General features: G+C 37.1%; 1 protein-coding gene across 1 annotated transcript in view; it reads right to left on the bottom strand.

Moving 5' to 3' along the window:
- Positions 1–1,647: 1,647 nt before the first annotated feature.
- Positions 1,648–24,799, bottom strand: part of AASDHPPT (aminoadipate-semialdehyde dehydrogenase-phosphopantetheinyl transferase) — a 31,161-nt gene continuing 8,009 nt past the window's right edge. Inside the window, exons 3-6 of the mRNA XM_074156063.1 lie at positions 10,763–10,884; positions 10,110–10,271; positions 6,367–6,444; positions 1,648–2,611 (exon numbers count right to left, since the gene is read on the bottom strand). Coding sequence (XP_074012164.1) covers positions 2,486–2,611; positions 6,367–6,444; positions 10,110–10,271; positions 10,763–10,884 — 488 coding nt within the window. The 3' untranslated portion in view covers positions 1,648–2,485. The remainder of the gene's footprint in view (positions 2,612–6,366; positions 6,445–10,109; positions 10,272–10,762; positions 10,885–24,799) is intronic.

Here is a 24,799-nt window from a genome sequence, read left to right on the forward strand (position 1 = left end):
GCAAGCAAACCAAGTGTGATTTTCTAGTTTAACAAAATTGGTTTGTCCTCTACTTACATGCAAGCACAATATTATAAATAATTTCATTAATACTTTTTAAACTCTTTCCAATGAGAGAAAAATTCTGTTTTGAGACACTGCCACCAGGCAAAAATAAATAATCTCTAATATGATATGAACTCCTTTACCCCCAGAAATCTAGATCTGAAAATTCTCTATTCATCTCACGCCATATTTGCAGTTCATTTCATTGTCCCAGCAAAAAGGCTGGCAATTTAAACTGTCTGGTACAGCTGCAATTGATGGGGTCCTCAGTGACTGGTGAGGATTGGCATACACCGGACCAGTTGTCAGCCAGCCAGCCAGGAAGCTTAGTACTCCCCAGCCCCTCATACTCTGAATAGGCCTCCTTATTCTGCAGACTTCAAAACCCTGTAGAAGAACAAGTCCTTTCTTTCAGCTTGGCAACTCTTCTAGTTATCTCAGTTCTTAAGCACCTTCATGTGCTTGCCCATCTGGGATTACAGTACACTTCAGGTAGAACAGAATAAGACAGAGTCAACTGAGTCAGTTAAAAATATCCTATCCCAGTAAACGATACCATTACATATTCACTGAATAGACTTTTCTGGCACCCATGGAGAGCCAGTTATTTATTGTGAGTTGTATTTATGTCCCGGTTTGAAGTAAAACCGAACCAATTTTCTGTTCTGTAACTTTACATCCTAGCTAGGCCTCCTCTAACTCTCTGAAATTAACGGCATATTATGGAGAAAACTGCTCATTCTCAGAATGATAAGACCAATGTTTGTGCTCCATGCCAAGGAGTGGTATGCAGGGAGGCCCTTGCTTATACTTATCACTATCACTATACTTATCACTAAACCATGACAGATTTAATGTAAAAAAATCAGTCTGTGATACTTCACTTACAATTTGTATATAAATTATTCCATATTTCTGTTAACTTCAGATTTGAAGTTACTGAACATCTAATTTAACCCCTGTGGAGTCTGAAGAGAAAAGTCACTGCTTCCCTGATTTGCAGTTTTAGAGGAAAAAAGCAGAACACCAAAAACTATGATTAGCATGCAAGATGAGAGTCATTTGAATGGAAACAAAAATATTAATCAGAGCTGGTAGAAGTAAGAAAGATTAACAGCATATTTGAATTCGAAATTATCTACAGCAAAACTCCAAAAGCTTGTACAATACTATAAAACTCATATCCTTCTCTCTCTAAACCTTTTCTTTATCTTTGTAATAAGGCATGGCTTCAATGGTTACGCTACAAGTAGATTCTCCTTTAGTCAGAATACAGAGTGCAGCCAAATTGTCCACACATTTGAATTCACTGAAGAGCTATGTTTAACTGTAGAACAGAAATTAAGTCTTTTTAGTTGTGAAAATCATTTCGTTCAGTATGACTCATTTTGTTCAGTATGTTTCTTTACGTTTAGATGGACCATAATGTATCTATGACTTCTAGAACGAAAAGTGAGAGATAATGGCATAAAATAGGACTTGCTTTGAAAAAGAAGAGGAAATATTCTAAAGGTGTGCTAAAGATCTATGGATTTTCTCCAGAAATTTTAATTCACTGTAAGACAAGAAAATATTCTGCCTTCAGATGTTATGAGACTATTTGGGAAAAAGTAAATAGTTTTATTTTGTTGTTTCCTCCCTTCTCTCCCATGACTTAAGTGTCTAGGACAGTATAGATGTAAATGCAAATCTAGGAGAACTGAACTGCTGTTTGGCTCACATCTATTGCTGAGAGAAAAAATACAAAAAGAACTTAAAAATCAAATCCTAAGTTACACGCGGGAAGCTTTAATTAACAAAGACTATAAATGAAAAGGATATAAAATATTTGTAAGTTAACTCCCTGTTTCAAACAAGTTTTGAACAAATATATTTCCAAGACTACTAACATTCAGACTTCTGCAGGCTGCTATTACACAAATACAAAGTGTTATACAAACACTTTCACCATGTAGTAACAGCAAAACCATTTGTACCAATTCTGGCTTTATTCATTTATCTGAGAATAAAGCTACTATTTTTGTAAAGGAAAAGGCAGTATCATAATTTAAGCTTCAGCATAAATGAAGTACAGAAACACATTTTTATATATTAAACTCTTGTTGACCAATCAACAGCATTATTGTACCTGCTCCCCGTTCCTAGCCTGGGTAATTATCAAGGTGTGAGAACCACAGGCATGGAAAAGCAAAAAAGCATGTGGTTAGCTTAGACTTCTCACTCAGAATTCCTTCAGCGGGGAAACATGCATCTTCCTTAAGATATTGATAAAGAATGTCAATTTTAAAAAGGCGAAAAACAGACTCTTAGTTTAAATAAGGAAAAACATGTTTCATTTACACATGTACACTTATTCCCACACTCCAGCATAACAACTTTGACGATTTTCTTTTTCTTACATGCGTTCTTATCTTGAACGTGAATTCTGTTTCACTGGACTCTACTGCTTAGAACAAAAATTATCCCAATATGCAGAATCCTCAGGTGCGACTGGAACACCAAATGCAACTAAATCTTCAAAAGTCAATAATGTAAACTGTGGTCGGTCAGGCTCCATGGAAGATACCTAGGGAAAATATATATTAGTATTACATGAATCAATAAATCTCAATTTTCCTCCTGCAATATTCCCTGTGCAGTTTAAACTACACATTACTTACTGAAGAAGAAAAAAACTATTCCAGTTGAGACCAATGTCACTGTCCCCAATTTAGGCTATACAGTAACTAATAGAAGCATGTAACAGGCCACACAAAAAAAAGCAAGTTTTCCTTTGAAACTCAGCTTAGAAAACTGAAAGAACAAGGGATACAGAATGCTGTAAATACCACAGAATGAGTGTTTAAGTCCAGAAAAAAGGAAGAAAAAACCCACCAACAAACGCAAACTATATTTCATTCTCCATCAGACATGATTATTTGAGATGATAGCGTGACGATTTATTCTACTAGAGGGCTGCCTATGCATACTCTGTAATACCAGCTATCACTGAGGTTTTGCATGCTTCTCTCAAACTCATGTTATTTAAGGACAAAAGTGGTCACAATCAACCCACAATTCCCTGTGTTAAATCCAGATTAAATGCAGAATAAGGTATTAGAGATGAGAGTGTCATCATCTGCGTTAGTTCCATCACTTCAAAAAAACCCACCACATTTCAAGAAAAAAAGGGGGTTTTTTTTGAGCACGTTACTGTGTAGGCTGCAAGTGCAATTCTTTCCAGACAGCAGGGCAAATAGTACAGGTGCATGAATCGAACATAAATATAGCTGATCCTTCTAAATTTGACATTTGCTCAAGCAGCATACTCTTCATGTTTAATATCTGATCGAATTCAGCAGGGCTAATCTGCAGAAGGGCTATTCTGTACATCACACAAACTGACACATTTTTGATGCAGGCTACTGTTAACTTCTTGGAGAGCAAATACTGATGTCTGGTAACCACACAATGGCTGAGATTGGAAGGGAGTTCTGGAGGTCATCTGGTCCAACACCCCTGCTCAAGCAGAGGCCCCTAGAGCCAGGTGCCCAGTACCATGTCCAGACGGCTTTTGAATATCACCACAGTCCCGGTCATCCTCACAGTGAAAAAAAAGAAACAGAATGTATCCTGAAGTTCAGAGGGAACCTCCTGTGTGTTAGCTTGTGCCCATTGCCTCTGGTGCTGTCACTGGGCACTAATGAAAAGAGCCTGGCTCTGTCTAATTTACATCCCCCTTTCAGGTATTTAGATACGTTACTAAGACACCCCCAAGCCTTCTCTTCTCCAGGCTGAACAGTCCCAGGTCTCTCAGCTTTTCCTTATAGGAGAGACGTTCCAGTCCCTTAATCATACTTGTGGCCCTTTGCTGGACTCTCTCCAGCATGTCCATGTCTCTCTTGTACTGAGAATCTCAGAACTGGACACAGCACTCCAGATGCAGCCTCACCAGTGCTGAGTGAAGGGGGATGATCACCTCCCTCAACCTGCTGCCAATACTTCATCTAATGCAGCCCAGGATACCATTAACCTTCTTTGCTGCAAGGGCCCATTGCTGGTTCGCATTCAGTCTGGTGTTCACCAGGACCTCCAGTGCCTTTTCTGCAAAGCTGCTTTACAGCTGGCTGGCCCCCAGCATGTACTGGTGCCTGGGGTTGCTCCTCCCCAAGTGCAGGACTATTCACTTCTCATTGTTGAACTTCATGAGGTTCCTGCTGGACCATTTCTTCAGCCTGTCGAGGCTTCTGTGGATGGCAGCATGACTCTCTGGCATATCAGCCACTCCTCCCGGTTTTGTTTCACCAGCAAATCTGCCAAAGGTACGCTGCCCATCATCCAGATCATTAATGAAGATGTTAAACAGGACCGGATCCAGTTTTGACCCCTTGATACATGGCTAGTTATTGGCCTTTGTGCCATTGATTACCACCCTCTGGGCTGAACCGTTCAGCCAGTTTTCAGTGCACCTCCCTGTCTGCTTATCCAGTAATACACCAACATTTCCTCTAGGAGGATCTTATGAGAGACAGTGTCAGAGGTAGAAGGTACTGATGTCTACGTAGACAATATCCACTGCTCACCCCTCATCTACCAGGCCAGTCATTTCATTGTTGAAGTTTACCAAGTTGGTCAAGCACGACTTTCTCTTGGTACACGGACTAGTCATGATGGTTTCTTTGTCCTTGATGTACCTGAAAATGGTTTTCAGAATTAACTGCTCTGCCACCTTTGCAGAGATCGAGGTGAGGCTGACACATCTGTAATACCCTTGGTCCTTCTTCTTGAAGGTAGAGTGACATTCGCCTTCCTCCAGTCTTTGGGCACCTCTCCCAGTCGCCATGATCAACCAAAGATTATGGAGAGTGGCCTTGCAATGACACCTGCCAGCTGCATCCCATAAGGGCTCATGGACTTATGTATGTCCAGTTTGCTCAAGTTTTCCCTGACCTGACCCTTTTCCACCAAAGGTACATCTTCCTTGCTCCTTTCCCTCTCATCTCTGGGATCTGGGATTCTTGAAGGTCAGTCTTGCTAATAAAGACTTTTTTACAGTTCTGTTAGAGAGACGGCCACTTTCATTTCCTCTACATTCCTGTTAGGAGTCCTGAAAAGGCATAATGCAATAGTACAGAAATTTTCACTGCATTTCCATATTGGGGAGTCACAGAATGCTCACTTGTCCTATTTAAAATGACCTTTTCTCATGGAATTGAGCTAATGAAATTTAGGTCATCACAAATTTAGACAGTGGAGAAGTATGCCTTTGAGACTTTCCTTGATTCAAAGACTTTTTATCATAACTTGATACCATGCCTATTCTTTCTACGATAATTCTAAGGTGTGTGACAGTGATATATTTGAGCACTGATTTACCACAGTAAATCCTCAAAGACAGTTTATACCTCTTTTTTTAATCTAACCAACACTAGTCAAAAGGTCTGCCTCTCTGTGTTATCTACGAACAAAGACTCAGACTTTATGACCATGATAAAATGTGTGCATGAGCACTTTCATCCTTTTATCCATTCATATACTAATTATTGTTTTTCTAGTGGCAGACTCTTTGTATCTGCATAACAGAAAACAACTAACCCATTTTCTTGTGAACAACTAAAACACCACAGACAAACCTGGCAATTTGTCACACTTTCCCTTGCTGTCTGGCTATTTTGGCTACAACTTGCCAGTCTGCCTCAAATTTGACTTTTATTGCTATTTTCATGACCAAAGCCTTTGTTAAATTGCACAGAAAATCCTGAAAAGCTTTTAAACAGCTTTGTTGCTTCTCTCAATAAAGAGACCACATGGAACGAAGACTAACACTGCTGTTCTTCCCATCTGTTGGTTGTTGTTGCTTGTCTTGAGGGTTATCCTGTCATAATGGTGTTTGGGAGATGGATCTGCTCTGGGATACATGCACTGACAGTCCCCCATTAAAATAACTTGGTGAGGTGCTGTGCTAGTTTAGCAGTCCAGACTGTTCACTGTCTCCATTTCCCTCTGTGAAAACCATCTTTCCCACACAAGTATTAGCAGACTGACAAAAATCACCCGATCTTCTTTTCAGTGAACACACTGAATGCCATAACACATACATTCCAGATTTGACATTGCCCGTTGCTGTCCTCTGAAACCATTTCGCCCTCCCAGACCTTTCCTGAAACAGACACAACAGAACTAGAGATAGGAGTTCAGTAACAATTTGGTTAATACTGTGCTTAGGATAAGCTTTCTCCTTGGCTCTGCATCTGAGATAACAAACTTTTAGAATAGCATCAGACTAAGTTTATGTACACATCATTAGTTACCAACATCTGAAAACATTTCATAACTTCTTACATTGGAATGCTTCTGCCCAAATCCCTCCTGTTTCCCGAGAGCCACGGCAACGTGATGATGGTCATCTAACCGGGTTTCCTAGTAAAGATGAAAAATGGCAATGTAGATACATTTTCTTTACTCTGTTTCCAGCAAAGACTATATAAATGTTTAGAATATGGTTCAGAACAATAGTGGAACATCATTTAGAATAATTTAAAATAATGATAGTCAAAAAGCAATAGTCCTTTTTAGCAGTTTTGTTGGAGAGGTCAAGGATGCAAATACATTAAAAAGTTAGCAGGGCTGAACTGGTTACTATAGGTTACCACCATCTCACCCACTTGCAGATGTTTATATTCACGTTTGTGACTGTAGCACCCCTTTACCAGTCCCTTCTAAGTCACAACCCATATAACCCATCTTAGCTATCTGTTTTCCAATGAAATGAACTGTGAATTTCTGGGAGGTATTCTGAAAAACAACGATATAAGTGTAAACTTAAAGCAATTATTCTCTCACTCTTGGCTTCAGACAGCGTGTAAAATCGCAACTTTAGATTTCTGACACGGCAGTCTGAGCACTGCTCTCTGTAAATACAAATCAATTTTCCTCAAAAAAGATTTTAGATATATAGCTATATATTTAGTTATATAGTTTATCTATTTAATAGTTTTGTTTCTAAGTGTTTTCCTCTAGAAAGGCTAGGAATTCATCCTGAGCAATTAATTTCAGAAAAAAACCCACTTTTATATACTGTTTCTGAATGCTTATTCTATAGTCAAGTCATAATCCTGTTGGCTTTTTTTAATATATACATATATATATACATGCATGGGGAATAATGTTTTCCTTGCTTCTTTATCCAAAAATTTGCACATAGTTTCTGCACAAACTTTCTAAAATGGAAGTCAAGAATAACAAGAATTTTACCTAGAAAAATGAACAATTTAGGTATTACCATTAATCTGAAAATCAGCTAGTAGTCTAAATATTTTCCTGGGAGGTACTACTAGACCTCCAATTTCCACTTCCTTGAGAAATAGTCTAATTGCACTATATTATAATATAAAGAAAGCATCGTGATGTCCTATTTCCTCAGACAGGTTGTTAGTTGTCCTTTTTTTCCTCTTTTAATCTAAGCAAAATGACTTTTAAAACAATACTGTCAGACTGCATTAGGCTTCTCTACAGTATATCAACTATATAGGATTTCCAGGATTTCAGCTGCAAGAATACTATTTCTGTGATTCCCAAACAGCCCTGTATATATAAAAAAAAAATGTGCCAAGACACTCAACTCAGATCTGCTCAACCCAACTCAGCCAAGACAGCAGCTGCTCTTGTCACGTGTAGCAGCAGTACAACTGTAAGGCTGGGAGACCTGGCAAAGACGTGGGTGTCTTGGCAGATAGGTGCTGGTGTGGGAGTAGAGCTGTGGTTTTACTCTGACCTCTTCAGCACCAAAACTGTGCCTATTTGACAGATTTAGCAGTGAACTTTGTATCCCTCACCTACTTAAAAATAAAACATCAAGCTCATGTTGTTTTACCTTTCTGCAAAACGCTAGTAAGAAAACAACTATTTCAATTCTGTCTAGACTAGGAAAAATATTTAATGCACATGAGAAACACCCAACAAACCTGCAGTGTAATTGATATTTCACACAACTGCAAGAGTTATAGGTGTACTTACTATGAAGTATTTTACTAGGTTTTTCATTCCTTTACTAGAGTACAAGACTGAAAATAAGTCAAGCATAAAGAATGCTACCTCAGGTTTGATGAAATCTAACCATTTGTACACATCATGCACATTTCTATAACTACCTCAAAAATAAAGAAATACTATGAAAATTAGATGTTTCATCAAGTGTTGCTAAACAATTTATATAGTTCTCAGGTGGCAGTGTTTTGTGTTTGTCTAGATGGAAAAATGACTACATCCAGCTTTTAATCACTTTATTTCCCTGCCTTCTTTCATTTTTTGCATGTCCAAGAGGTTAAAGACTGATCAGAACAGAGGGCACAGCACAGCACATTCAGCAGTGGCCTACATCTGCAGTCAGAAGTCTGCAAACAAGCATGTTGCAACTTTAAGCTAAACGCACAGAAATTTCTTTTTGTGAAGTGAATTTATGTATTACTTCTTATTTGTGCAACTAAAACATTATAGATAAGGTCTTCTACGTATTGTTAATAAAATAATTTTTTATCAGCTCAAAGCTGCATTTAACAGGCAGCGACTCTTTAGAAAACAGGACTGTTCTCCTGCAGAGGCCCTGCCCAATGGACAACAAATTCAGAAGGTTCCACCCATTTATTTAACCTATCTTCTGTGGTCACAAAAGAGTTTTCAGCATCTTACAATACGACATAACAAAATATGCCCTTTATCTTATCTTTGCTGCTTCAGAGAAATGTAAATCCAAACCAAATAAAGAAGGGAAGAAGATCTTTCTTGGCCCCTACTATCGGCCAGCAAAAACCTTAGGTATGGAGTTAATGAAACATACTGAAATCATAAAAAACAGGGCATCAGCTTGCTTCCCTTTTCATCTGGAGATATTGCTATACTAGCTTATAAAATAAATCCAAGTTCTTAAATGGAAATAGAGGATTAAACAAAAAGAGAAAGACGACAATCATACAGAGCTCCTCTGAGGTAAAGAGTATGTTTTTTTAAGATTCCTCTCTATAAACCAGAAAAAAATATAAGGGATCGAAATTTGGTTTTCTCTGCACAGAATCAAAGTGTTACTGGAGCTGTTGAAGCTACAGGCACACTGAGACTTATAATGACCTCATTTCAAAGGCTCGGCAGAATGATGTGTCTGGGTTTCAAATCATTCTGGATTCACTCAACAACGGACAGCTTATGAGGAAACTGTACCTTCCCAGCCAGCAGAACTGATTGCTGTGTGAATCCAGTTGCATTAGCCAGTCTTAAAAGTTTTCATTCCTATTTATTCCAGGCTTAACTTCTCTTACTGAGGGTGAAAGACTCCATCACAGTTGCATACCAACAACAAATATGTTTCAAATTGACCCAGGTAATCTCAGTTTGAAATTCATACTCTGGAAGAAAGGTATTTGCATGTAGACAAACCAGCCAAATACAAATATATATATATATAAAACTATATATAAAACTCAACACCCATGTAGGAGATTGAGCCCAAACTAATGTTTCAATTAAGCAATGGCAAGTTTTTTGCATTTCTCCATTTCCACAGACAGCAGCCAATCAGCGCAGTGGAACTCCAAACCCACAAAAGCACGTTTCTACCAGCTTGTATGGACAACAAGAAAGAAACCCAAAGGAGCTGAAGACACCTTTGCCATTTTGAACATTTAACATAAACACTAAGGGGGCTAATCACTAGTCCCATTCTAGACCAACTGATGAAGAACTTTTAAGTGTTAGACACTGTTCAGAATTCAGGTCTGAATACACTTCAGTGAGCTTCCTGCACACCCTGGAATGAGCATCATTCAGTGCAAGAAATATTAAGTCCAGGAACAGAAAAACTAAAAAGCCATTACAATGAATATATCTCAGGGGTGTTTTTGTGATCATCAAAAATACTTTAAACTGCTGCAGATTTATATCCTAAGTTTTGACTGATATATGTTCAATGTGGTTATACAGAATAAAGGTGTGAAGCTGCAATTAAAAAAAAAAAAAAATCAGATCTGTAATACAACCATAGGGTGTTGAGACTGTTCGTCATTATCGAAAAAAACAATTTGAATATTTCTTACCTCAAATGTCCACTCTTCTTCTTTATCTCCATCCAGAAGCATTTTTGTCTCCTTATACACCTTCCCTATTTCCAGTTGCAGTGGGGACACATTAAATTCAATTCTTTGCAAGTTAAAGCCAATTCCAACTCCAATAGCCTTTAAAAAGCTTTCCTTTAAGGCCTAAAACACAGAGTAAATATACTTTATTCATACTGGTTGTTTTCAAACTGTTCTATAAACTTTACTTCTGAGCAGACACTGTAGACCAAATAAATTTAAGACTTGTACTACTGTAAATGTCAGAGTAGAGTGATGTAATTATAAAAAGTTATCAGCATTGTTAATACCTCGCCTAACTTGCTGCATTACAATGAACATACAACCAGAGTTACTAAGGGGCACATACAGATATGGACCCTTTACCTTGTTCTGGGTACGTGTTTAAAACTAGTCATAAATCCTTCTAGAAATGTCAGCTGTACTATGGTTCTAAAGTTATTCTGACATGAAAAAAATCACTAAAATATAAAACCCATTACAATATTATCTCCACATGAACACGTAACTATAAAAAGTACACAATTTTACTATAACGAAAATAATAAAATATATCAAAAGAGAACGTGCAGGTTATAGCCCTGCAGTATATAAATAGGAAAAAAAAGTATTACCCAGTGCCGATAAAACATATCCAGCTGCATCCATTCATTACCCATAGAGTTGATTATACCCCACTCTGTTTCAGTAAACTGTCGCTTCATGATGCGAAAGAAATTTGGTATTGAGCTACTACCTATAAATTAGAAAGAGATATTTACAGAAATTTTAATAGAGTAGTAATAATAAGCTAATGAACTACCTCATGTTATTGCTCTAGAAAAAACTCATAAAAAAAATAATTATGAACCAACTCTGCTCTACAACCTGAATTTATATAGCCTCAAAACAGTGAAGCTGATGATTGTTCAGGACACAGTATGAAAAAAGCCAAACATTCCTATAGCAGAATAACTGCATTAAAAATGTGAAATGAAAGTCATAAACATATTATGTATTTTCATCATTCTCTAAAAAGGAAAGCATTTAACCAGTGCGGATTTTATATTAAAAAAATTTATATTCAGCTACAAAAGTAGCATGTACAGTCTTTGACATCTGACAGCTTGATCTAGTAACATTTGATAAAACGGCATGCTGTTTGTCAGAATTCATCAAGCTATTCTGCCTCCTGCCCTTGGATGCTGGGATACAAAAGAAACACTTTTAAGCACATGTAGAAATACAATGTCCCAAATATCACATGCATATTAAGCCTTTTGGACTTACTCTACAAGAAAAATGAGGGTAGGGAGATGTCCATAATTACAGTAAGAAAAATATCAAGGAAGAAAAACAACCAGCAAACCTTCAAATCCTTAGATTAAATTTAAGCCTCCTCTAAAAATAAGCACTGCTGCTGTGTGTGCAGCAGCTCTTCAGGGGCTACACCACTTTCTCCCACTAGTTTAAATTTACTCTGTAGAAGACACTACAGACTGCGTGGTTATATTGATCAATGGCATTTCTATAATACACTGGAAGCTATGGACCTCATTACACGCTTGGCTAATCACCCATGGCCTATGTCATTAATCAGCATACCATGCAATCTGTCCAATAGGGCTTACAGCTGGCTAAACAGACAATGGCAGAAAGCAATCTATTTTCTTTAGTAGGGATAATGAAAATCTGGATAGAGACAATTCCACATATTGAGACAAAATTTTTCATAGGTTATGCAATGTTCTTATTAAAAAGAAAATATTAGTCATATTTAATCCAAAACGTAGTCTCCCCTCCCAATACCACACTACTTTTAAGAACCCATCAATAAATAACTGCTTAACGAAGATGCAGATTCTAACCCTAGCTCTGCACTGATTCTTTGAGTGACTATGGACAAAGAGCTTTTCTCCTCTACACTGTTGTTCACCATCTTAAAGCAGGGATAAGGGTATTAACCCTTCTCTATAAAGTTGTCGTCTTCTACAGATATCTAAGCACTATATAAAATCAAGTATTGGCAGCAGTAACAATTGATCTGAATGAACTAATATCACACTAAAGCACACATTCAGGTTTCTTGACAATTTTCACATCATAATGCGAAGTGTAATCTGACATACCCATCACACTAGACACGGCAGTGACATTTCACAGATGCCCTCAATTTCATTTATAGACTAAAGTGAAGAAAACATCTTAAGACAGAAATTTTGTTGACAGTTGCAGTAGTGAGCTAATGGAATGAACCAGAAGCATCTAAGGACAGAACTAACTTTTTTTTGTCTCTGCAGAATATTATGATACTGAAAAAGAAAGGCAACCACAATGACATTTTGATGGATTACCAACGCAAATGAAATATCCATCTAATTAGACAATCCAACTTCCCCAAAACAATGAAAAATAACAAAAAAAAATGTTCAACTTGGACAAAGGTTATTGTGTTTCATCTCTCTGAGTTTTTATGGCTCATTTTATGATCAGATAACTGTCTTAACACCTGCTCAAAACAATCCACTTACTTTTTTTCTTTCTCTTCTTCTCTCACATACTTAAGACAACAGTGGTGAGGCACCAGCTTCTACTGGTGATTCAATCTATAAAACATTCAAGAGTGTCCTGATTTACCCTTCCTTCTCCATTATTTTCTGAGAGTTTTCTTGCTTTCAATGACCCATGGCTATTCACACTACCAGAGAAGACTATCCTAAAGACCATCCACACTACGCTACCTTCAGCACCTAGAGGCATACTGTGCCTCCTGCATTGTCAGTTCTTCCGCCATCCAAGCTTTATCACGCATGGTGAATACACTCAATACTTAAACTTTTTAGTATACCAAGTGTTTATCAAACCCATATGCTACTACCTTGTTACTCTTTACTTACCCCTTTTTTTTGTCCTAGGTTTCTTCAACTGTTCAGCTACACTTCTCGACACTTATGTGCAGATTTACACAGTCCTCTGCTCCAGCCATCTGTCATGTCCCTCCTCTGAAAAACTCAGGCACCGCTTTCTCCTGAACTACCCTCCCCTCCCATTTCCTTCTAAATACCGCACAGTTGCTTTGCTCTGAAGAATGGATCAGATTAGAGGAGCCAGGACTATTGCTCTCGACAAATTACCAGAAGTACCACAGCCTGCCTAGTCCATTTCCCCATATTTGCTTCAATATCAGAGAAAGACAGATTCACAGAATTCTGGAAAAATTTAGGTTGGAAAGGACCTCTGGAGACTACCTGGTCAAACCTTCTGTTGAAAACAGAGCCGTATGTTAGGTTACCCATGGCCTGTCACACAGTCTTTCAGATCTTCTCTGGGCAATTTATTCCAGTGTTTTACTGTTCTCATGACGAAGAATTGTTCTATCAAGACAGAATTCCCCCTGAAGCAACCTGAACCTGTTGCCTTTTGCCCTGTTCTTGTCCACCCTCATGAAGACAGCTGCCTACATCTTCTCTGCAATTACCCTTCAGGTAGACTGTGATTAGATACTCCTTCTCAGAACTTTCCCGTCTTCAGGTTCAACAAACCCAGCTCCATCAACATTTCTACATGGGTAAGGTTTCCCAACCCTTTAATTACCTTTGTGGCCCTTCACTAAACCCTTGTCAATGTTCCCATGTCTCTCATGACCTGAGGGATGAGAAGGGGACAAAACCAGAAGCAGCAGAAAGTTTTCTTTTAAATAGCATCGGCTTTGCTGTACTTTGAGGAAAAAAAAAAAGCCTCAAACATACTTGCCACAATTTACAAAAACTTCCTTTGAAAGAACGGGAACAAGCCCCATATAGCAATTATTCAGTTGGTTTTAAATTTGCATTTCTAAATTACCCTCTCATTTACCAATTCATTTCAGAAATAAACTCACCTATCAACAATTATACAAACACTTGGACTTATTTCTGTGACCATTCCAATTTGTTAATAATCCAAGTTCTAGTTTACAAAATAATTAAGTTTCGTTAAAAATACACCAAAGAGCTTTCTTGCCCAATTATTGCACTATGCATACTTTAGAGCTAACAGCTATTTTGGATACACTTTTGGGTTACACATGGTATAGTCTACAGATGATCATGTGAGACACAGGGCAAGACACGGTACCAGGGTCCTTCACTTAACAACTGAGTTTCCTATTCTGATAATAACTTCCTAAGACCTTCTTACGTACTTTGTCTTCCTTTGTTTATTGCCTGTATTTTTCTCTCAGAGAAATTTGGGGAAAGTGCTAAACATTTTTGGTAATCTCAAATCCTGCTCTCTAAAATTTAAGCCAAGAAAGAAAAAATGTTCATCAATATTTTAATGATCTTCATGAAGTCACAATATTTTCTACAAGGAAAATACAAAGAATACGTAACATAATACAAAAGAAACTGAAATGAAAGTTGGAACTGGCTGAATGGCAGACATAAGAGGGTTGTGATCAGTGGTGCAGAGTCCAGTTGGAGGCCTGTTGCTAGCGGTGTTCCCCAGGGGTCAGTACTGGGTCCACTCTTGTTCAATATATTCATCAATGACCTGGATGAGGGGACAGAGTGTACCCTCAGCAAGTTTGCTGATGACACAAAACTGGGAGGGGTGGCCGGAACACCAGAAGGCTGTGCTGCCATTCAGTGAGACCTGGACAGGCTGGAGAGCTGGGCAGAGAGAAACCTAATTTCAACCTAAGTTCAACAAGGGCAAGTGTAGGATCCTGCACCTAGGGAGGAATAACCCCATGAACCAGTACAGGTTAGGGGCTGACCTGCTGGAAAGCAGCTCTGTAGAGAGAGACCTTGGAGTCCTGGTGGACAAGTTGACCATGAGCTAGCAACATGTCCTTCTGGCCAAGAAGGCTAATGGCATCCTGGGGTGCATGGCCAGCAGGTCAAGGGAGGTCATCCTCCCCCTCTACTCTTCTCTGGTGAGATCACATCTGGAGTATTGTGTCCAGTTCTGGGCTCCGCAGTTCAAGAAGGACAGGGAACTACTAGAAAGAGTTTAGCGAAGGGCTACAAAGATGATCAAGGGAATGGAGCACCTCTCTTATGAGGAAATGCTGAGAGACCTGGGTCTGTTTAGCCTGGAGAAGACCGAGACAGGGCTCATCAATGCTTATCAACACCTAAAAGGCAGGTGTCAAGAGGATGGAGCCAAACTCTTCTCAGTGGTGCCCGGTGACAGAACAAGGGGCAACAGACAGTAGCCGGAACGAAGGAAATTCCACCTCAACATGAGGAAAAACTTCTTTACTTTGAGGATGACAGAGCACTGTAAGAGGCTGCCCAGAGAGGTTGTGGAGTCTCCTTCTCTGGAGATGCTCAAAACCCTCCCGGATGCGTTCTAGTCCAGCCTGCTCTAGATGACCCTGCTTTGGCAGCGGGTTGGACTAGATGATCTCCAGAGGTCCCTTCCAACACCTACAATTCTCTGATTCTGTGAAATAAAGCCAAGACAAAGAAGGATTTATAAGGATTACCAAACAGACATATGAAATTATTCTTAGAAGTACTTTTAAAAGTTTCAGAGGATCTTCTCCAAGACTTGCAAAGTACTCGCCACAAAAGTGACACAACATGATAAATATTCTCATAAACATAGTCAGGTTTTGGCTTTACCTGAAGGTAAAGTTAAAAGTCTGAAGACTTTTGTTAACTAACTTCTCTACAAGATGTTATCAACTTTCTAATAGAAATTTGGCTGCAGTGTACATGTACGGATGGATGCGGGTGGAATTCTGGTACATAAATGCTCTAAAATCCTTAATGCATGCAAACTTTAGTATTTTTCTAAGAGCAAATTCTAAGAAAATTCTCTAAAAAGATCTATGAATTGGAGAAGCAAGATAAAAATGAGCTGACATTAAAAACTTGAAAAACAGATTCTCTGAAAGAACAAATGCTTTTATTGTAATGCACACATGTAATATAAATACTTCCAGAAATACTTCGTCTTTACATTTTCAATGACCAACAAGAAGGCCAGACACTCACTGAAACTTATGTCATTGTACTACTGTTTCTCATTTAACTCACAGCACTAAACAAAAAGGATCCTGTTAAGATATGCCTATGCAGGTTATAGAAAACTGCACATCTGAACAGTCTGTGCTTTTAAACATCCACACATTAACAAGCTGCAGAGCAGATACCACAGAGCTGGTTCACACAGTACTCTCAGCCCTCGCTTCTATAATCCAGCACTCCTTTCCCAGTGTTCAGGGTTATTCAAAAAAACACTTAAACATTGAGCCGAAAAATTAGCTAGGGATACAACTATGTGGAAAAATTTAATTGAAGCACTCAAAACTACATTTCAAATATCCCTTCTTGTAAATCATATTTATGATTTCTGAAGAACTGGAATTTAGATTCTGATTCCAATAAATGCAATATACTTAAAGCAGTCTTATCCATCTCAGTGGCAAAGTGGGATTCCTGTAACACACGTGTGCACTTCAGAAAAAATATTTATGTATGTAAATTGCTTATTTAAATTGGTGAGCATAAGGAAATTGCACAATATTTATCTGATTGGTCAAGCATCTGACTAGGTGAGGGTTCATAACTGAAATGGAATAAATTCCATTTTGTGATTCTAGGAATACATAAGAGATATAAGACCTGTTTTCATATGAGATTTCAAAAATAAGTGGAGTTGGAAGCAGAGAAAAAAAGGAAGCTTGTTCCACAGATGGCTTATGATTAATGGGAAAAGATATGTATCCCCATCAACTATTAAAACTGTTTGAAAGAACAGTCATTCACCTTTTGCTGGTTTTCTTTAAGAGAAGAAAAATTGTGATAGGAGCTCCTAGATCTATGAAAATACCGGCTAAAATGTTTCAAAAAAAAAAAAAAAGAAATGAGAAAACTGCTGATTTAGATTCTATAGGGAATTGAGGGAATGCATTTCAGCAGACAGAAACACTGAGCCAATGGCACGAAAGTTATTAACGTGACAAGGGGGTGGGAGGGTAGGGATGAGATTTTTTAATTAAACATGAAACCAAACTTGCCTGGGTCGAGAGGATTAATGAAAATAAGCTCCACTGTGACTGAAAGTTTTCTTGCTTTGAAATTTATTGTATTGATTACTGTAAGTATTCTGTCAAAATTCTAACAATATCTCTTTTCACAATTACCTTTTATTAATACCTTAAAAATAAGATTTTTATTTAGTATAAAAGCCTAATCATAAAAATGTTAAAGACACTTTTTCTTTTCAGAAACGCATGTATCTGTTCAGTCATCAACCAAATAATTTCACTATAAACCATATGAAAATCTAAGTTAACAGCTACAAATTTTCAACTTCCAATGCTTTGTATAGATAATTCTTACTCGCCTATGCCACTTAATTTCCTAACTTAGAGTTAATAAACTGTTCAAAATTTACACAGCTTCTTTTCAAGAGAAACTGGGAAACAAACTTTAATTCTTTTTAATACTGAGCAGAATTATATCGCCTTTTCCGTCTCATTTGAAAAAAAACATTTTCATTTGTGTACATTTTTACAGTTCATTCCTTTTCTCACCTTTACACAAATTGTTGTGCATTCTTTCTGTTTGCATTTGTTCATAATAGCTAATATTCTGACCGTATTTCTCTACTGTAAACTCCATGCTTGAAAAATTTTTGTTACAAAGCATGATGTTCTAAACATTGGAAGCAATTTTTGTTTTTACATTGGATCATCTTGCTGAAGAGCAAGAGTCAACTAGAAAACTCTTAATAAATTTAATCAAAACATACTACAGCTTCTTTTCATAATATCCAATTAATTGACAACAATTTGTCCCAGTACCTGATTGCCTAAAAAATACAAACCTGTATGTTCATTTGCATTAGAACAAAATTGACTGGATGGTTTAGCTATTCAATGGCTGACCTTTAAAAATGCTTTTTCCCTAGAATAAGCAGAGCTCTGCCTCCTTCCCCTAACACTCATTAACTTGCTTCTTAGGGAACAATAGCCAACAGAGGAAAGGCATCAAGCAAATTCCTGACCAGTTCCTCCAGTTGGTGTCTAAATTAGCTTAATACTCACATGAGAAGATAGAGGTTTTATCCTTGAGACCAAGATATATTTTCATTGATTTTTCTTCAATCTACAGCCACTTAAGTCTCACACCCCTATCACATCATAATGCAGATTTGAAAACAGAGTAGTTTACATAAATATTAAATGTAAAATTAACACAGCTGTGAAGGCAATACATTTCTTACCTATATACAGCTATTATTCCACGCTAATAAACTCTAAAGCACATTTGATCTTTAAAAGTGTAATCTAAGTAATCCTTCAAAAATTGTCTTCCATGCATTTAAAAAAAAAATCTAAACCAAAAGTTAAGTTTTTAAATTAAATTAAAAATACACAATAACCTGGAAATTTCAGGAAGAGTGAGGAGAAGAAATAGTGAGCGATACTGGAAAAGAGTCCAATAGTAAACCTGCTATATACAGCTAAGTGTGCTTACGTGTGTGGATTTTGGATTTTTTTGCCCAAACTATTTACATTGAAATATATAATGCCATCTTTTCCACTGCAATGACAACTAGGTATTTATTTATATTTATATTTATATTTATATTTATATTTATATTTATATTTATATTTTGTAAAGACTAGGCCAAAAATCTGCTTTGTTTTTTCCCTGTAAAACAGCAAAACCTCAGACCAGATATAAAAGATTGATTATAAAAAGATGTAAGAGTGAAGAATAAGAAAACATACTATATTCCTTAGTCCTATTTGAGAAGATGCTCTAGAAACAGTAAATAAATATGGCATAATTTTTTCCCATTTTTCTACCTGATAAAAAAAGCCAAACAAGCTGCCTTTGTAGGAAGATAAAAGACAATCAGAATTAAGATCCATGCAAATTACAATACCATTAATAGTGAAGATTACCATCGCTAGGGCTAATACAGAAATCTTCATACTGGTGTTTTGTTTACAGTTACAAACATCAGGTCAATCATAAGCCAGCTTTGGTAATACAATATACTCTTAACAAAGGCAGTAACTGTCCTGTTGTACCTGAAGTTATTAAAACTATGACATGCCTTTTCAAAAATAGTGAGAAGAGTAGATAACCAGCCTTCCCCACTTAAGTTTTTATCAGTTTTACAGTCTTCAAATTGTTTTGGTCAGATACCAACTAACTAGCTTATATTGTGGTCTACATCCAAACCTATGGAAATTGAAAGCTAAAAGCTACTACTGCCAGTTCATTGACGAACTAATCCCCTAGAAAACAAAACAAAACAAAAAAACCCAAACAAATGAAAACCAAACCCCAGAACACTAATAGACTGCTGATTGCCTTGAACTGCATGAAAGAAACAGGTCAGTGATCAAGAACTAATAACTAATCAATACATATCAATTTACTTTCAGATTTTAAACAGGCAAAGTGAAATGCACTACTTGGCAAAATGAGCAACTGAAGTATGAACAGGTCAATCTACTTAATAATGTGAAACACAGGCTAGCTATAAATCCTGCAAACTAACAAACTGTATGGGATCAATACGTTTTAGAGTTGTAGGCTCTTGGGCTTACAATCCTTTTGGTGTAGGGGACAAGCCATATTTGATCACATTTTACTATCTCTAAAGGAAACCAAAGTAAACTGATACAGAGAAAACGTCTTCCACAACAGATGCCCAAGTCCTAATTGTTTATTAATACCAACTAACCCTTGTACAGATGTTCAGAAACTGACAACACAAGACAAATAATTAAATAGATAAATTACTAACTTAGAAGAACCAGACAGAAAATTAACAAAGCGTGTTTTTTAAATCTATTAGCTCACACAGCTTTAGTGTGAATTGGAAATCGGATTTGCATTCTGTGACCTCTACACTTCCTGCCAGTATCTCGCAATTCTCCCAGTGATATATATGTTAAACATCCATTCTGGTCATGTAACTACTGATGATACGTTTTATCTTGGCGTACCTCAGGGAAGAAGCATTAACTTTAAAATGTCAGAAAATCTGAAGTTGCCTCCTTTGAATTACTCAACATTTCCCAGATTGTAAAAATGGAAAAGTCATCCAACGACTGACATGATTTGATAATGTTTGATATTTTCTCTGCAGTAAGGATCGTTAATTCTTTGCAATATTAGAGAAACTACTAAGGTTTCAATCATGTTACCATGATTGGGTCTAACAGCAGTGATGACTATTTAACCAAGCTGCCCTGATAATCAATGTTAAACAAAAGAAAGTAAAGAATCATAATGGATTAGATACATTACATACATACCTACCAATCCGCACAGGAAAAATAGTAATTTTAAAACAGGTATGGCTTGGATAAAAAAAAGCTGAAGAAAAGTCACAAGCTATTAACTGGATACCTCATATCTGATCAATTTACAGACGGGTAGTGCATTGTCTGCGACAGATATATGCTTCTTGCCATTTGTTCTGAAAATACAAAAAATGCCAGATCCTCTCAAATTTTGTTCAGACTTCAGCATACTTTTACATCATCTTTCTATGCCAAACATTCAACTGGAAAATAGACTTGCCATTGAAGAGCTCACTGACATAATCACACCTGAGTGCAAGACATGGTTTTAGCTTGCTTCTGAGTAGAGAAAATAAAAGTATTTTATTTACATACATCTTAATCCCTTAGATGATTCAGGAACTTCAAATTCCTTTAAGGAAAGGTACTTCGTTATAACTAAACAGTAATAGCAAAAAAGATAATGAGCAGAAATAAAATAAGAAACCCTTTCTTGTCTATGACAACTGTTACACCTTTTACTTGCTTAAGCTCTTTCCAAGAGTTTGTATGACCACAGCTAGCAGAGCTCTAGGTAGCCACAGTATTGCAGCAAAAAGACAAATTACCCCATGAAAATGGCATTTTAATCAGTTTTCCATTATAGAACTCACCAAACAGTTAAAGCAATCATTCCATTTTGTCAGAACAGCAGGAACTCTACTTCATTTAAACACTCATGAGGTTACAATACATAACATTAAAAATAAACAGAAAACCCAAAAATTTAAATAAATGTAAAAATAGACTTTTTTTTTTTTTAAAGTCGTTATAATTGCGAGTTGTGACGACACAACTACAAATGTACAAAAAAAGTCAAAAAAGTCAAACATGCTCAAATCTCTTTAAGGGTAACAGACATTTAGGAACATAACATGTTTTAATGGAGCTAGATATTCTTCTGTTAATCTTTAAAAAGACAACAAAAACCTCAAGATGTTGCTAGTGCAACAGCACACACATATAAGATATGTGTCTGACCATCTATAGACTTACACTACAGTAGTACTACCAAGCCACCAGATCTCTCAAACATTATGTTTTATGAAATAATGTACTGAAGGCCTTCCTACACGTACAGAAAGATTATATTGACTAAAACTTTTTACAATTAATCCCTTGCTTAAAAATAAATATTTTAAAGAAAATCTACCACTTAATACCATCTACTATTACTACTACTTGGGGGGTTGGACTGGATCATCTCCAGAGGTCCCTTCCAACCCCATATCATTCTGTGATTCTATTCCCAGAAAACAGACAAGCAAAACCCCACTGCTATGAGGATGACCACCCAATATCAAAACTGGATCACTTCATACATCCAGTGAAGAGAAATCAGATTAACTCTTACACTATACAATATAAAACATGTGTGTGTGTACAAATGTATCTATATACACAAATTCACATATATATCTATGTGGAGAAGGCTCTGGGAAGACCTTATTGCAGCCTTTCAGTACATAAAGCGGGTCTACAGGAAAGAAGGGGACAAACTTTTTGAAGGCCTGTTGCAATAGGACAAGGGGTAATGGCTTTAAACTGAAAGAGGGGAGATTTTGACTAGATACAGGGAAGAAATTTTTCACAGTGAAGGTGGTGAGACACTGGAACAGGCTGCGCAGAGAGGTGGTAGATGCCCCATCCCTGAAAACATTCAAGGTCAGGTTGGACAGGGCTCTGAGCAACCTGATCTAGTTGGAGATGTCCCTGCTCATTGCAGGCGGGTTGGACTAGATGACCTTTAGAAGTCCCTTCTAACCCCAATTCTATGATTCTTTGTATATAAAAAAGCATATATATATATGTATATACATACATATACACACACATATACACATATAGTATGTATATATGTATGTATGTATGTATGTATGGCGGTGGCGTGAGGTGCATAGACAGAAATTTCAGCACAAGGGGGTTGACACTCAGTTCTATCTTCGCATTGAATCAGACAGACTGCAAAACAACATTATCCAAATGGTATCGCTAACGGTTGTGACTGAACCATAAAAGTATTAAGATAATACTAGCAGGAAAAGGTAGGTACTTCAGTGAAAATGTGATTTATAGGGAGAGTATTCCCATTTCTAAGAAACTAGTACCACTGCAGAACCTGAGGGTGCATTGGGATGTGTATATTGGGATCTGCACATATTGACAAAAGAGGGGGGGAAAAAGCCAATTCTCAGTACCCAGGTCATCTTCATCTTCATCTTCTATTTGTATTTGATTACATGATTCACACTTCTTAACACCTCCTTGATTTGACTAATGCAATTTTTTGCCCTCCTAGGAAGCTCTGCGACCTTAAAACGCACAAGCTGATTCAGACTGAGCTGTTTCTCTGGAAGAGTACGATGAGAGATCTTTCTTCTAAATTCGGTGTTTGGTGTGGAACTGGTCCTCAGTGTTGAGACACACAGATTCTGGGACTACGTCCTTTCACATCTTGATATCCTACTGAACAACATGAGTTCAGTATGAAGTGAATGAACAATGAAGCCACTGAACAACAGACGGCAGAAGTTAGGACATTGCACAGAAGCCCGTCCCAGAGCATGAATCTCACAACCAGACATAGTAAAAAAGTCCCTTATCATTTTCACACTTAAACCATCCCCAGTTCTGTGTATAAACCATCCTTCCCTCTCTTCCCCCAGCAAAATGAAGTCCAAAAACCCGCAAGATGACAGAAGTAGTAAGTGTTGTAAATTTGGGAATTAATCTCTCCTATATAAGAGTGAAAGTAACCACGTAAGAACATGCTTTAAAAACAACAACTTGTAAAGCCATTTGTTTGGCTTGCCAGCAACTGAAAGACTGTTTGGCCCACTTGACAGCTAAAACCCAGCATGTTTTGTTTGGTCTTCCCACAGAGAAAAGACAGCAGTCAGTGAGTCATTCAGCATGTTGTTCCCCTGCATCCTTCCCCCCTGTCAACACACAAATTAACTTTTGCATAGCTTCGGACCAGCCGCTGCAGGAGCTGTCTTTTATCCAGCCAAGAGACTATATAAGAAAAGATGCAACAGGAAGATAAATGTATTGCAACATGGCAAAAGCAGAGCATGGCCCACAGCTGAAAAACTGATGAACTTCAATGGTACAGTCATCTCTGTCAGTTATATCTACTCTTGTAGATACTATCTCCAAGTGTTTGCTATGTTTTTATTAAATTGGGTTTTGCTAGGAAAAAGATACACATATTTAATACAAACCCTTGCAATTCTCATGAACAGACAGAAAAAAACTATACCGGGCAAGTAATTTTTTAGTTCAGTACAAGATGGAATTTTCATCAAAATATAGCTCAGTGTATAACACAACCATGAATGCATAGAACTTAGAGCATCAACCTGATATAAGGCAAGAAAATAGTAGACAAATATTACACGAAGTAGTGAAAGTCTCCTGGTCCTAAACTTCCCTGAAAATCCGACATGACAGCGGCAACCTGTAACCTTCAGTGAGAAAATATAAAAATATTTTCCTTGTTAAAAATCAAAATATCTCTTAGAAAGGAAATACGTCAGGGGAATCCAGCTGAAGTTATTTTTTTACAATTTCTGAGGTGAGACGTTAAATATTTAAGATACGTTTCTATCATTTCATCAGCCTAAAAATCTGCAAATCTGTCTCTAAAACACTGCGTCCCAGCCTGGAAATTAATAAGAGCTCCAAACTGCATTTCTTGCACAGACAACATCCAAATAAACTTCTCTTTTCCAGCTCCTGCAAGAAATATACGTATCTGTAGAGCTGAAGCTATTGGAAAGAGGCAGTGCTAACAGGAAACTCCTCAAAAAGTAAATTCTTAATACCTACAAAATAATTACTTAACCTTGGCCCTCCTGTCACATCTTTCTGCTAGACTTCCTTAATTTGGAAAGCTAAAGCTAACTGTCATTAGTGCTGGCTGAGAAGTAATTTTAGTTTTGTTAAAAAAAAAAAAAAATCCATTCTCTTTAGCCCCTCATTTTGAATGTATAACTTAATCTCCCAAAAGACCAATTAAGCAATAAATTGTGATTATTGTAAATTCAGTGTGCAAAAGGATATTTCAGTGGAAAAAAGCCACAAAACAAACCAAAACCAAACAATCATTCTTATAGTTTTCCTTTGTTCCACCTCTTATTTTTACTAGAAGCTCCTGGTTTAAGTTTTTTGCTGTCTTAATTGTAAATTTATCCCTCATCTTAAACATATCTATTCTCCACAAGTTCATTGTTACTGTTCTACATTTTGCTATCAGTTTCTATTTTAGTTCAAATGGGTTTATGTTTTCCCATTAAAAAACAATAATAAAGGATTAAGATAGGCTTTTTAGAAAGAAACAGTTTCCTCTCAAAGAGGAATTTTT

The sequence above is a fragment of the Numenius arquata genome, chromosome 1, assembly GCF_964106895.1.
Source record: "Numenius arquata chromosome 1, bNumArq3.hap1.1, whole genome shotgun sequence".
Lineage (NCBI taxonomy): Eukaryota > Metazoa > Chordata > Aves > Charadriiformes > Scolopacidae > Numenius > Numenius arquata.